Genomic DNA, 14,856 nt, shown 5'->3' with positions numbered 1-14,856 from the left:
GTGAACAGGGGTCGGCTGCTACCACGCTTTAAGTTGGGAGTTTTAAACTACTGGATTACGCTGGGCAGAATATAAACTAACTACTTGATCAAGGGACTCATCATGCGGACAACAGATAACGGATTAAGTAAACGACAGATTGAAATAAAGACTTAACTACCTAAACATGCTACTAAACTACAAACCACTTCGTCATTCATCATAATGCAGATTTAAGCACCCGATCTGGGATTTCAAAACAAAACTAAGCTGGAACAGTAAACAAGAATTCCGAAAACAAACAACTTTGATTTTTATACTCAGAACTCAAAACAGTACTGTGAACATGCGAAATACAAAACAAGAACTATTTTTTAACTACGCAACAACACGGAATTAAACTTAAACAACTAAAACTAGAAAGTAAGAAGCTCTCGGTCGGAAACTTGAGACGGCGCCGAACAGATCTGAGTTTCTCTGTCGCGCTCCCTTCGGTCGCTCTCCTTCTAACTGACTATTTCTACTCTCTAACCTACGCTATTTTGGAATGTGGAAGAACTTGGAACCAGGCGAGAACTAAACTAAGGGACCGGCCGAAGATTCTCATTATGGTGTTGCGTCTTCTATTTATAGGCTCGTCGCAACAACCTCCAGCTAGGATAACGACTTCGGCAGCGAATATTCATCCTTGTTGTGATTGCATGCCTAATCAATTGATACGTGCCCTCCTTCTAGAATGCAGTGGTTCTTCAATAACCGAATTAGGATTCGTCTTCGTCCTTGCGCGTTTTATTCATCGATACATGTCCCCTTTCTGTTTCACAGCTGTAGTTCTTGATAACTAATTGAGGATCGTTTTCCAGCACATCAGCCTCACGTGTCCTCCTTCTAGAATGCAGTGGTCCCCCGGCTAACTGCTTGATCACCTCCTTGATCAACCCACCCAGTTTTAGCCTTTTTCGCCTCCTGCGCCAGCTTGATCAGCTTGGCCTTGTTTCCCTTGGTCAAGCGGCATTCCCACACAATTAACACTCGCTTTGCGCGATAAACTGATCAAGTAGCCTTCATTTTAACCCCTAAACCGATGCATGAAATAGGCCTTATCAGTGTGCGACGGAATCAAGAACAAGAAGTGAAAGAGCTCCGATTTCAACCCCAGAAGAGAACTGAAATCCTAAAGATATTCTCACTACGAGTGCTTGTGAGACCCCCACTTCACTACTCGCTCCGAACTCTCTTTTCTCTTGTGTTGGGCTTCCCTTATATAGAGAGGCGTAGGGCTCTGATCTCTAGGGTATCGTCATCTCTGAAATGTCATTACTGCCTTCACATTTTGTAGTGGGTTCTCTTGCTCTATCTTTATGTGGAACTCCTGCTGGCTCCGTTTGATTTTTTACTTGATCCACTCAATGCCGCAGTTTTTTTTGCTTCTTTTCTTGATTCGCGCTTCCGCCAACTGATTTGTTCTTTCTTATGAAAATGGCGGATTTCACACACACCTGGCTCAAAAATAGACGCTAGTTCATGGATTTGAGCGCAGTTTTGCCACGGAACAGGCAGTGCAAGGAGTTGGACAAAGGAGAGAGAATTCGAAGACACCCTTATTTAAAGGGTACAAATGTCAAATCATTGGAGACATACCCTAGGGATTTGGGCCTCCAGCTTCCCTATATAAAGGGACTAACATTGAAGAATGAAGCAGCGCCCTTTGGCTCACCTCCAGCCCCCTTTTAGAGATCTTCTAGCTCATTTTCAGTCGCTCCACTCACAGTCATCTTAGATAGAGTTCTCAGCTACAAGTCTACTCCAACTCCAATTTCAAGCTCGTTGCATCCTAGCTCGGAGGGGAAAGCATCTCAGTTCCGGTTGTTCTTAGTTTAAAATCGTGTTCCTACCGTTCGTTGTAGTTCCATCGCTCTTAGGAGCGAAGATACAATCTTACATTCTGTTTTGGATTGCTTTAGTTTCGTTTCTTAAGTATTTTCAGTGTTCGAACATCTGAGTTTGAAGATCTTTTGGCATTTTGTTGTTGAATCTAAATCTTGACGTTGGATTTGGTGAATCTGGTTTTGAATCTGAAGTTATGGAAGGTTTCATTGGAGTTTTCGTTAGATCTATGGTGTTGAGCTTGTTGATGTTCATGTTGGATGTTTTTCGCAATTGATAGATATTTAGGAGCTTAGATCTGGTTTATGTTGAAGTTCGTGTTGCATCTCATAATGTTGAGTGTTATTCATACTTGTTGGGTGCTTTTCTCATCTGTTAGTTGTTAGGATCTCTTAGATTTAGCTTGTTTGACGTCTGATTTCATGGATCCACGCTAGTTAGCGTTTGATTACATAAGATCTAGACTGTCTTATTTCGAATCTGCATGATTATGGTTTGTTTCTGTTCGTTCGTCGTTCTGATTGACCAGTTAGCATAGATCTGGTAGTCTTTAGCTTAGATCTCTTGTCTACATCTTGTTTGAAACATGCTCTATTTTCTTTTGTGTTCAATTATTATATGCTTTGTTCTTGCTCTGTTTTTACTTGTTTGTTTGAAGAAGATGAAGTAGAAGGTAGTTAGAAATCAGTTATGCATTGTTTGCTTTTACTTTTTGCTTTTCACGGCTTTTCTGCCACCTTAGTCAGTTTAGAAAATATGGTCCACACTTTATTTTTACACTTTGTCTATCCATTTTAGGAAACTTCCAGTTGAGTCATAGTTGCAGGTGTTCCTAGTAGTTTAATTTCAATTTAAGATGTATGGTTTGAGTTCAGTCGTTCATGCATGCTTCTGTACTTTTCCCGTCTAGTTGACTAAAGGTAAAGTCCTCTGTTATTTCTGCCAAGTCCAGTAGATAGAACTTAACCCACTTAGATTGCGTGGCAACAGCCAAAAACCCTCTGCAATGTCCCGAACACGTGTTTCAGCACATTCTTCCTCGTAGGATTCAATCCTTACTTCCCTGTACTAATTAATATTATTGTGGGTTAAGGTTTTGAACGTAGTCTCTAATCGCACGTCCAACAACACGCGGATAGGTTTAGGTAGTATGCTTGACCAGTTATGTCCAGTCGGCCTGCTCGACCAGTCTACTATTCTACTTGTTAATTTGCAAAGCACGCATTACAAAGAGCCTGCGCTTCATTGCCATATCGAAAACTTAAGGTAAGGAAGGTATCATATCGTACCGTACCGAAAACTTCAGATATTTTCAGTATTTTTTACGATACGATTGATAAACCATTTTTTTTATTATATTTGCCCACCCATAAATGTGATTCACAGCTAAAAAGAAAAGAAGGTATAAATATACTCCCTCCAACCCAATAAATATGAAACATTTGGTTTTCAGTTGATTTTAAGTAGTGTTGTTTTATGAGTTAATGAAGATAGAGTAAAGTAAGAGAGATGAAAAAATAGAGATGCAATTATTTCTATTTTAGGAAACAATTCATTTTTGATAGAGCAATCCAAAAAAAACGTTTCATTTTTAATAGGACAAAGAAAATATATTAAAAGATGCAAGATCAAAATCCTCTACAACAACAAATATATTAACATAATAACAAAAAAAAATATTATGCATAAATAGATAGAAAATTAGAGATTAGAGGGTGAATTTGGGATAGAAAAAAAATACTCCCTCCGTCCATTAATTGATGACATACTTGAGTAATGACAAATGATTTGGAAGATGTTATTCTGTGTATTAAGTGGATAGAGAAATAATATATGTATATGTTAAGAGACGTTTTCCCTTAAGCAATCGGTTCTCCGGGTAGAGCACAGAAACAAGAAATCCGTTGATTAATCCGACGCCCAAGTGCTTGGGTCGGCGGTGATCTCCGGAAGAAGAGCTGAACGCGAGATTTGATCTCGTCGGCAGCGATAAATAATTAGAGTTTCGTGATACTCAAGCGAATGTGCAAAACCTATAATTTCATTGATTGATTAAAATGATAACAATCTATCATATTTATAATACTACTACTACCCTAATTGATTGACCAAGATAACAATATATGGAAAGATTTGGTGAATCAAAAGATAACTAAATACTAAGATATAGGGATCGTATCAGTATATTAAAGTGAGAGATAATTCTTTCTAAAAAAATGAAATGTAACATATTTTGTGAAATAAACTAAAATGAAAAGTGTGATATTTATTATGAGACGGATGAAGTAAACTCTCAATCAATAGACTAAAAAAACAATCCTCACTCACAAAACAACTTAGTGAGCGAATTTTGGGAGGAAGTAATATCAATAGCTAAAAAAACAATCTTCAATCACAAAACAACTTTAATAGTAATAAACAAAGGAAAAGAAAAGACACCATGCAAAAAGCTGACTTCAAACTAAAACCATGAAAGAAATGTCTGAATACAAGAAACTAAAAAAAATTATTAATTATAAATAAGACATATTTTAATTCACTGCTGAGGTTCGTAAAAGAAATAATAAGTGAGAAAAACACCTTAATTTAAATAAATCTAAAATTATTGTAAATATTATACAAATGTATTTCTAGTATTAATAAAATTAAAATATTAATAAGATAAATTTTAATTTAACATAAATACAAAAGGTAATACTCCTTTATAAATATTTAGATTTCATAAATATACAAAAGTAATATAAATAAATACCCAAAGTAATACTCCCTCCGTTCCATAAAAATATGGGCAATAGATATGACACGGAATTAAGACAAAATTGGTAAAGTAAGAGAGAAGAGAAGAATGGTATGATAAAGTTAGAGAGAAGGGGAAAATGGTAGTTAAAGTAGAGTTAGTAGCAGTGGAGCCTATATTATTTAATTTATATAACTTTCTAAAAATGGTATTTTCGTACACATGGAATAAGAGATCACAAAAAATAAGTATTATAGAATAAATAAAATACTATATACTCCCAAACTTAGTGACAAGATGTGAAAGATTGAGGAGTGAACGAAGATGAACACAACCGATGATTGAGAAATGTGATGAAAAAAGAAACGATCAACGACACGAGGGATTTACGTGGTTCGGCCTTAGGAGCCTACATCCACGGAGGAACAAGATTCACACGTCTTTATTCACTTGGGAAGAAAACGATCGACGGGATACAATCTCACTTCAAGTTAGGAGCTCTCGCCTTTTACAATGAACTAGTATTAACACCCGTGCTATGCACATGACATAAAAGTTTAAAATTATAAATACAAAATAAATGAATATATAAAACCATAAACCATGTATGGCTATATCTTTCACCCATGTATTACATTAGTACGCACAAAAATAAAATGCATATACAAAATGCACAAATACACACAAAGTGACAAATGACAAAAAAAACACTATACAAACATCTAAATTTAAATAGACGTTTTGTTTTGTGAGAGATATATAACAAAGACACATTCAATAAAAACACGTGTAAGATGGGGAGAATCCTCTGCTGTGTTATACTATAACATAGCGGGGGTTGTTATGGTTAAACGTAACCACTATCATATGAAAAGCAGTAGGATGGTAGAATTTTAAACACGTAGTACTCTAATTCTATTTCTCTCATTGTTTTTTTTCCCAATAAACTTGTAGAGCTTAATAGAAATAAAAAAAATGAAAACAAATTAGAGAAGGTTTTGCTTCTTATTGAATGGTTAAAAGAATTTAGAATCATAGCATAAAGTATCTAAATTGACTAAATACACATAGTAATAGTTTTTTAAATTTAAACTGAAAATATTGAATGGCTTGGTTGATAGTATGAGATAGTAGTAGTTTTTTTCAAACTTTTTGAAAAAAGTTTCCAATATTGCAACGATGAGAATCGTGAGCAATATTGATAAGTTTAAGATATTTTTATCAAACTTTAATACTCCATCCATCCCATAAAAATATATTTACTTTCCATTTTCGTTCGTCACATAAAAATATGGTCATTTTCATTTATGAAAAGTATCCCTATTTATTACCCATATACACCAAGTTATTTATAACTTATACCACCATTAAAACATTACTTCAACTACTCTTCCCTTCCTCTCATACTTTACAAATTTTATCTTAATTTCCATAGCATATTATATGGGTATATTTTTATTGAACGAAGAGAGTAATGTACATAAATATAATATTTTAAGAAACATAAAAGAGAAATAGGAATCAAAGTTATAAAGAACAAAATCTTATCTCATAAAAGAAATCAAAATCAAATAAATTGTAGCTTTTCATACTACCTTTAGTGTCTACAATCTTATCTCATGACGCAAATTATTTTGTCACAATCTCATCCTATGAATATCATCACCCAAACCCTATCATTTTACTTAATTAATATTTTAACATTTCTTGAATATTTTAACATTTTACTTTATTTTATTTTATATATACTAATAGAGAATATATATATAGTATAAAATTAATAATATATATATAACATATAGTATTATATAGTATAATATATGAAAAGAATATATATTATATATAATATAATAATATAATATTATATATAATATAATATATTAAATTAAAAGAATATATATATAATTTGGTTTTTCAGTTTTTTTCTCCGTCCGAACCGAACCGAAAAATCGAAATTTTTGTATTTTTAAAATCAAACTGAACCGAAAAACTGAAAAAACCGAACCGAATTTCAAAATTTCGGTTTGGTTCGGTTCGGATATTCGGTTTCCAGTTTTTTTGCTCACCCTTAATTATATTGAAATTTTTTGATGTATTTGTTGCTAAAAAAATCTGCTTATCAACATATACGAAAACTGAAATAAAAATTATCAAATTTAATCATCCGAACGTCGTCGGAACATAGAGATCTCATCAGAATCCTTATAAAAGTACCTTTAATTTGATACTTCATCCGTCCCATAAAAATATGTGTACTTTCCATTTTCGTCCATCCCACAAAAATATGTGCATTCCATTTTTAGAAAGTTATATCAATTAAATAATGTACGTCCCACTTTCCACTAACTATACTTTTAACTACCATTCTCCTCATCTCTCTTACTTTACCATACAATTCTCCTCATCTCTCTTACTTTATCATACAATTCTCATTCTCTCTCTTACTTTACCATTTTTATCTTAATTCTCGTGCCATACCTATTGCCCATATTTTTATGGGACGGAGGGAGTATATTTTTTGCTAAAAAAATAATTTAAATCAGGAGAGTTACGTAAATTTAAAGTTCTGTGATAATTTTAATAAGAGGAAATTGACATTAATACCCTTTAATTTTACTTAATAATTATTGAAATTTGAAATATAATCAACTTGGCATTATATCAACCGCTAAATCTCCTAATCTAATGGTTAAGAATTGGTCTTAATTTTGGATTGCTAATCAATTAGCTAGAACACATCACGTATCAAATATATACTCCCTCCGTATTTTAAAAATAATAACTCTTTCCATTTTAGTCTGTTCCTTAAAAATAGCAACTTTCAAACTTTCTATTTTAGGAAATCTTTATGCCCATATACATCAATTTATTTACCACTTATATCACTAATAAAGTGAACTCCATAATCCACTAACATTAATTTTTCTCTCCCTCTATCTTACTTTACCACTTTTTTTCTCTTCCTCTCTCTTACTTTACCAATTTTTTCTCTCTACCTCTCTTACTTTACCAAATTGTGCATTAAAATCTGTGCAGTTTCAAATGTTTCTATTTTTAAGAAACGAAGGGAGTATATACTCTACAGAATTGCTACTTAGTCCCTTCACTTTTGGCTCTTGTCAATTGCATCCATCCCCAACAAAATGCATCACCAAAAATTTGTGAAAATTTGTAACAGCCATTTGAAATAATCGTAGACGGTTCTGAAACACAAACAAAAAATAAAACGGTATGCCTATTAATTCTCCAATTTGACTCATCCATAGTAAGAATAGTAACGAATAACTCAATCAAAAGAATCATTTTATAAATATTAGTAGTACATAGCTATTTTTTCTTTAAAGGTTGATTCGAGCCTCTGTGATCTCATGGCCAGCTCTGGCTTGACCGCATCCATCATTTTGTAGCTCCTTCCTTTCATAGAACAGATCTCGAACGCGATTCTGCTGAATCCTGGGTTCCTCTCATTAAATTTGCGCAAATAATATTTCATTCCATGTATCGGGAATACCAGGTAAGCACCAGTGCAAGCAATCCTGCGCTCCGGCTGTGGCTTTAATGCTGTACCGGGATATATGGCCCTCGTCTCTCAACTCGGACAAAGCAGTAATATCAAGAAGCTTAACACCTGTTCCCCTCACTGCGTGTGCAGCCACAGGATCACTAGAGTCGTCTTTTAGAACTTCTTTGCCACCGGAAAGTGGCGTTGTATTGTCACATGTACCTCCGGTGTCCCAGTCCCCGTTGAAAAAATGCCTGGGTGATAGAGACCGTAAAAATGCTTTCAAACCTGGAAACAATTGGAGCTGTGCATCAACCCATTTCACAATACTGTGAATGGTCAAATTTTTGGCACCCGCAACATCTGCAATCTTCTTATTAGTGTTAGGGACACCGTTAACGTACATGACCCATCTATTTGCATTAAGTTTTCCCCTGTTCCAGTGGTGTCCTGTATTCAGGACAAGTACATCAAGTTTATGAAGATATTGCCGTAAAAATGCAGGGGGGCGATCCAGGTGCATGGAAAAATCAACAGGGTTCGACCCTTTAATAGGTTCCAAATCACAGAGACTAGCTGACCAATAGTAAAGGATGGTTGTGTTTGTAATGGGGAACCGATAAGCCCATCCATCTGGTCTTACAGCATGACGAGCCTTAACAAGACCAAACTCATGCCCAACGTCAAGCACATCAGCTCTTTCTTCCCCACCTGTTACCATACACATGAGAGACTGGAACTGTTGTCGGCCCAGTGAATCCCCAATGAAAGCTAAAGTTTTATCCTGCATTCTGCAAGCAATAGAAGTGCTAGTATTTACGCAATGACATGGCAATGAAACACAAAAAATAAATACTAGTTTATGTGCTGATTACTAAATGACATCTGCAGACTTTGCAGAAAAACCATCTGAGCTTGGAGCTGAAAACGCATATCAATATATATTTACAGACAAACGTAAAGCACCCAACACTTAGCTAAAAAGAGTTGCACTGCTAACATGTGCAAATTTAAATCTTTCCAGAATTTTTTACTGCTCGCCAATATTGTCAGGTTGGAGCTGAAAACGCATATCAATATATATTTACAGACAAACGTAAAGCACCCAACACTTAGCTAAGAAGAGTTGCACTGCTAACATGTGCAAATCTTTTCAGAATTTTTCACAGCTCGCCAATATTGTGACTGATTGACGAGTTAGAGATGAATGAGCCAAGAGAAACGAATTCTAACAAGAAGACTCAGGCAGTTTAAGTTTCAGCAAACAAATGAATTGAGTTTTTTCAGTAGCTAATACTTACCGCTGCAGGAACTTGGGTCCTGTGAAATCTTTCATTTTGCAATTTTGGGGTTGCCAACGAAGCTTTTCATACTCAAAATCCATGCGTTGTGTTAGGCGACAAGCCCACATAGGTGACAACCATTGCTTACAACCAAATCCAGAATACAACGGACGATCATCATCAATAACCCATTTACCTTTGGCATAATTACAACCTAAAATAATTAAGATGGGTTAGCATAATGAAAACAAAGTTCTTTATGTAAGATTATCAGAGGTGAAGGGAGAAAGCACAATAGATCAATTGAAATTAGAACCAAGGGACAGTTCAAAAAATATGAAGTTGAAAAAATTTACACTCTTTATTACTCTCTCCGTCCCCTAAAAATATAAATTCTTTTCTTTTTGGTCCGTGCCCTAAAAATCGAAACTTTCCTTTTAAGGATATTTCTTTCTCTATAATGAGGTGGGACTCATTTTTCAATAACACACTTTTCTTTCTATTTATCTTACTTTACCAATTTTGTAATAAAACCCGAGCCGTTTCAATTTTTTTTATTTTTAGGGGACGTAGGAAGTGTATTTTATATTTTACCACTTTTCTTGCAGGAATGCCTACTCTGTTCCAAAGAACAATCACTCAGGCCATCCACAACGCTGTTCCCCCACCGTTCCTAAACCGTTCCTTAAACTACTATTTGAGGGCCCCACTGTACTTTTTTACTCCATTCCTTAACTAAGGAACGAAACCTGCAACCCTCCGTTTCTTATCCGTTCCTTAAATTACTATTCATTCAATTTCATTTTTTATTTTTATTTCCAACCCAATTCAATTAATACAAACACACTTCATTAAAATTAAAATAACATTACAACTTAAAATTAAAAAAAGAGAAAAAGACATAATTAAAATCCTAAAAAAATGACATAATTTAAAATATAATTTTATAGAGACAACCAATAATGAGTTTGTCCCACATCGAAAGTGGAACATAAAACATTCAAGGATGTCTCTATAAAATAGAGACAACCAAGAATGAGTTTGTCCCATATCGAAAGTGGATCATAAAACATTCAAGGATGTCTCTATAAAATAGAGATAACCAAGAATGAGTTTGTCCCACATCGAAAGTGGAACATAAAACATTCAAGGATGTCTCTATAAAATAGAGATAACCAAGAATGAGTTTGTCCCACATCGAAAGTGGAACATAAAAAATTCAAGGATGTCTCTATTTTATAGAGACAACCATGAATGAGTTTGTCCCACATCGAAAGTGGAATATGAAACATTCAAGGATGTCTCTATAAAAGAGAGACAACCAAGAATGAGTATCATAAATTCGCAAGCCTATCAAATATATATGGGCTAATACGAATTTCTAGTATTCATTTATTTGTAAAAATTGTTTTTAAATATAAAAAACAATTTTTATAAATAAAAAATATTTTTTTAAAAATTCATTTTTTTAAAAAAATGAATTTATTGCGTCAGCGTGACGACGCCCACTCGCGGGCCGGCGAGTGGGCGTCACGCACGACGCAGGGCGAGCCACGTCGCCGAAGCGCGTGGCGGCACGGACCGTGCCGCGGGTCGTGCCGTCGGCACCCGGCACGGCTTGGGAACGACACGGAGACGGAACGCACCTCCGCAACGCGTCGCGCGCCGGTTCCGTTCCGCCGGCACGAAACGCGGAACGCGGGCGGCCCGCGTTGCGGGTGCTCTCATATACTCCCTCCGTCCCAAGCTACTCGCACTAATTTCCTTTTTGGGCGTCCCAAGTTACTTGCACTCTTTCCATTTTTAGTAAAAAAATTTCACCTACAGCCGTTATTTTTTACTTTCCTATACACTCATTCCTTAATCTTCGTGCCGAAAAGGAAAGGAGCGAGTAGCCCGGGACGGAGGGAGTACTATCTAACAAAAAAGTTTTGGTGTCTACTGTAGCTCCCCTTTCTCTGATTGCGTATAATCAGAACAGACAAGCTTGATGAGATATGTCTTATCCGTATTTTACCTTTATTTCCAGTAGTAGCTGACAAGTTTTCTGTTTGCTCTCCTTTGACAAGTGACTTTACAGAATGAGAGTTCTCCGGAACAGTCTTTGATTCTTTTGATTTATTTTTTCCTCCTGGCGATTCTTCAGATCCTGTTCCTTTCAGAACACTCGGATAACTCTCTGCAGATAAAAAGTTACTAAGAACTAAATATTAAGGAATCAGATCACAAAGCATAAAATGCAGAAATAGAATCTTGAGGAAACTTGTGCTATTTGGATGTACCTTTGTTTTTATTAACAGATGATGAAATTCCATTTTCCTCTCTTCTGACAGATGACTCCGAAGCTGACGAGTTCCTCACAGAAGTCTCTACTTGTAAGGATTTATTTTTTCCTTCAGATAGTTCATCTGACCCCCAATTTTTCATAACACTACTGGGATTTTCTGCGCGCCAAGAAAATATATTGGAAAATTAGTGCTTGTATGAAACAATATGAACAGAAACAAGTGGAATTGGGAATAAGAAACTACATTTATACAGACGCTAACGAAAAAGTGCATTGGCAGAAAGAATCCATGTTGATTTTATTTCTACCAATAATATGAGAGAAGGGATTAATACGATGAGAAAGAAACACACTTGACACTTCACCGTACGAAATTGTTGGTTACACTGGATGTCCCAGATAGAAAACAGCACCAAAAAAGATGTTGAAAGAATTAAAATTTAATAGTACAACTCTAATCTCCTTTCTAGTATTCCATGATAGGAATGCCAATTACTGTAATAGCTGACCAGATGAAAGACTATACAAGACCTTCATCATTGGTATTTTTACTATTACTACTATCTTCTCCCTCGCCATTTAGTTCTATCCCATCAGATGAAGCAAATGATTCAACTTGTTCCAATGTTGTCTGTGCTGAAATGTTGCTACCCTTGAAAATTTCACCTGAATGTACCATCCATAACAGTAAAGGGGAATTCAGAATAAAGATAATTTCATCACTTCTTCAATATTTTAAGATCTTTCTGATTTCTGAAGTCTTGACATGGATAAAATTCGACAAAAAGGAGCATCAAAAGAACAAAGTGAAGCATAAACTCACTACTACACATATAAAGAAGATTGGAAACATAGAGATAGTAAATCATTGCAAAAAATTTCAATGTTACACCAGGAAAATCCAGTAACAATTCGAATACAGAATTAGTCACTTGGATCACATGAACAAACTCTCAACTCCAGCACAATGTCCGAAGGAGCACAAGACTAGCAGTGGTCATTTCCCTCCAATGAAGTATTTCATTTGCATTCAAAAGTACTATTCACATTAATCTTTGCGTTCCTAAACTCTTTGAGGTAGTAACTTCTTTTTTTGTTGTCAAACACAGGCCACATAGGATCAAGTAATCCAACATATAGAGTGGCCGAAACAGGGAAAGGTAATTATGTAGACAATGTGAAGTGAAGTGAAGTGGATGAGATCAGCTACTTACACTATTCTTTTCCAGATTTTCTTGAATAGAGACCACAAAATTATTTATCATGTGACATGCACATACTTCTAGCACATTTCCATACTCTATACCGACACATAGAAAGCAAAAAAACATAGTAGTTGCTGTATGCATTAAGTCTAGCAGCATACCCAGATCCGGTGGCAGGAAGCGACCCGGAGATGGGATGAAAGCTGTGAGAACTGAGCTCTTTGTCCATGCCAATACAAGCACAGTCGTGCAGACTAAACCGATAAGGATGAGGGAGACCTGTGGGATCTTTAGTCCTTGAATGCCTTGTTTCATCCTTGATAGCAGCTCTAAGCAATTAGATTTAGACGCATCCGATCATCAGGATCGCATCACAAGTGAGAAATCCCATGATAACACAGATATAGGTACTGCAAAATATGAAATGTACCTTTATTGAGAAAAAAAATCAGCGTGATTGTATGTTGAAAACGCACAGGCTAATGACTAATAATATAATTATATGTTTGTTCATAGAATTTCATCCTTAGGTGAGTTATCTAACCTACCAAACATGCGCTTAATGCTACACCTCATAACCGATGAATGACAACATTTAGACGAATGACATACAATTCGTTACAATTAAGTAACTGAACTCTCTATTGTATCACACAATTAAAAGTTCAGTTCACTATTTGTAGCTCAATTGAGTCCATCTTCCTTTTTTTTTTACTGGAACCAACAATTATTCACAAATTAATTAATAGCCTAACAATAGTCGATCTCGATTCTCGAGTACTAGAAGTATCAATTGCAGAAAAGCTTCAATTCTTTATTCGAGTTCAATTCACCATTCCCGAAAATTCCTAACGTAAGATGTCAAACGACAACTGCCAACTAATTCAATTTCACATCACAGCCAAAGCAGTAAACACAGTTCATCGCACTCTACAAAAATCATTAACAATGCAATAAACTACACATCGCAAACACAAACCGAGATCGATGAAAAACAGAAACTGAATCCACCGATCAGCAATGTTTACCAGGAATCAGAAGGCGTGGATCTTTCGAGATGCAACTGAATTCAGTAAATATTGCGCGTCTTCTTCACGAAAGAATGCTCATCAAATTGCGCACCGCTACAGAGAGAGAGAGATGGAGGGAGATGAGGAGCAAAATCAGAGGCTATGATTTAAATCAAAGCGATAATAAATTATAATTTATAGAATCAGAAGAGCTAAGACAAAATTAAGAAGAGTTAAGCCTTAATTATAGTAATTAATTTATTATAATGATGGGGAAGAATAATTCCATTTTCTCTAGTGTTAATGATTGATAAGTTAGGCACTAATCCACCCATAAATAACTAAGTTTTAAATTTATAATTACTCTCTACTTGATCAATTTAGAGAATCGAATTGGGTAAGTCTTTCTACAATCGACAATTAGGATGTTTCAACCAAATAATCAGTGCATTAAATGCCATCAAAGCCCAGCTCAACGTGTACAAACGAGAGTTGGGTCGGCCGACACAACTTTTTATAATGAAAAATATAAATTTGATATTCCCACTGTCCAACAATAAGAATTAGTACCCCTCCATCCGCAGCTTAGTCATATTCCTTTTTGGGTTGCTCTTTTATAACTGAGTCATTTCCTTTTTGATAAAAAATAACAAACTTTTCTTCTCTGTTACTTACTCTCTCTTACTTTATTCTCTCTTCATTTCTATTTTTTTTCCTTTTCTATTTTATTATTAATTTACTTAACTCACTTAACACAATTTTTCTTAAATCTCGTGCCAACAAGAAACGCCTCTACTACAGAGCGACGGATGGAGTACATTTTATCATTTCAGTTCGTCCATAATAAGAGTCATATTTCACTTTTACTATAAATAGGAAATAGGTCTCACGTTCCACTAACTCACTTCACTTACCTTCTATTATAATAAAATTAATATAAAAATGTAGACCTCATATTCTACTAAT

At 35.2% G+C, this 14,856-nt stretch overlaps 1 protein-coding gene across 2 annotated transcripts; it reads right to left on the bottom strand.

Moving 5' to 3' along the window:
* Positions 1-7,820: 7,820 nt before the first annotated feature.
* LOC121782834 (protein trichome birefringence-like 14) lies at positions 7,821-14,193 on the bottom strand. Of its 2 annotated transcripts, XM_042180803.1 has the most exons (7): positions 13,909-14,188; positions 13,042-13,290; positions 12,207-12,341; positions 11,671-11,832; positions 11,406-11,567; positions 9,407-9,602; positions 7,821-8,896 (listed from the first exon to the last, which is right to left on the bottom strand). In XM_042180803.1, the coding sequence occupies exons 2-7, from the start codon at positions 13,193-13,195 to the stop codon at positions 8,071-8,073; spliced, it is 1,635 nt and encodes a 544-aa protein (XP_042036737.1). In that variant the 5' UTR covers positions 13,196-13,290; positions 13,909-14,188; the 3' UTR covers positions 7,821-8,070. The 2 variants fall into 2 exon arrangements, with proteins under 2 accessions (XP_042036737.1, XP_042036738.1); XM_042180804.1 differs by lacking the exon at positions 12,207-12,341 and having other exon boundaries at positions 13,909-14,193.
* Positions 14,194-14,856: the final 663 nt, after the last annotated feature.

Source organism: Salvia splendens, chromosome 20, assembly GCF_004379255.2.
Source record: "Salvia splendens isolate huo1 chromosome 20, SspV2, whole genome shotgun sequence".
NCBI classification, from domain to species: Eukaryota; Viridiplantae; Streptophyta; class Magnoliopsida; order Lamiales; family Lamiaceae; genus Salvia; species Salvia splendens.
The sequence above is the reverse complement of the archived record's forward strand: the minus strand, read 5'-3'. Positions and strand labels throughout refer to the sequence as shown.

Excerpts from the sequence above, each read along its gene's own strand:
- LOC121782834 (XM_042180803.1), bottom strand. The coding sequence starts at position 13,195 with ATGAAACAAGGCATTCAAGGACTAAAGATCCCACAGGTCTCCCTCATC. Across the intron at positions 11,568-11,670 it reads ATCTGTTAATAAAAACAAAG|AGAGTTATCCGAGTGTTCTG; the intron begins GTACATCCAAAT and ends TTTTATCTGCAG. Across the intron at positions 8,897-9,406 it reads GGACCCAAGTTCCTGCAGCG|AATGCAGGATAAAACTTTAG; the intron begins GTAAGTATTAGC and ends TATTGCTTGCAG.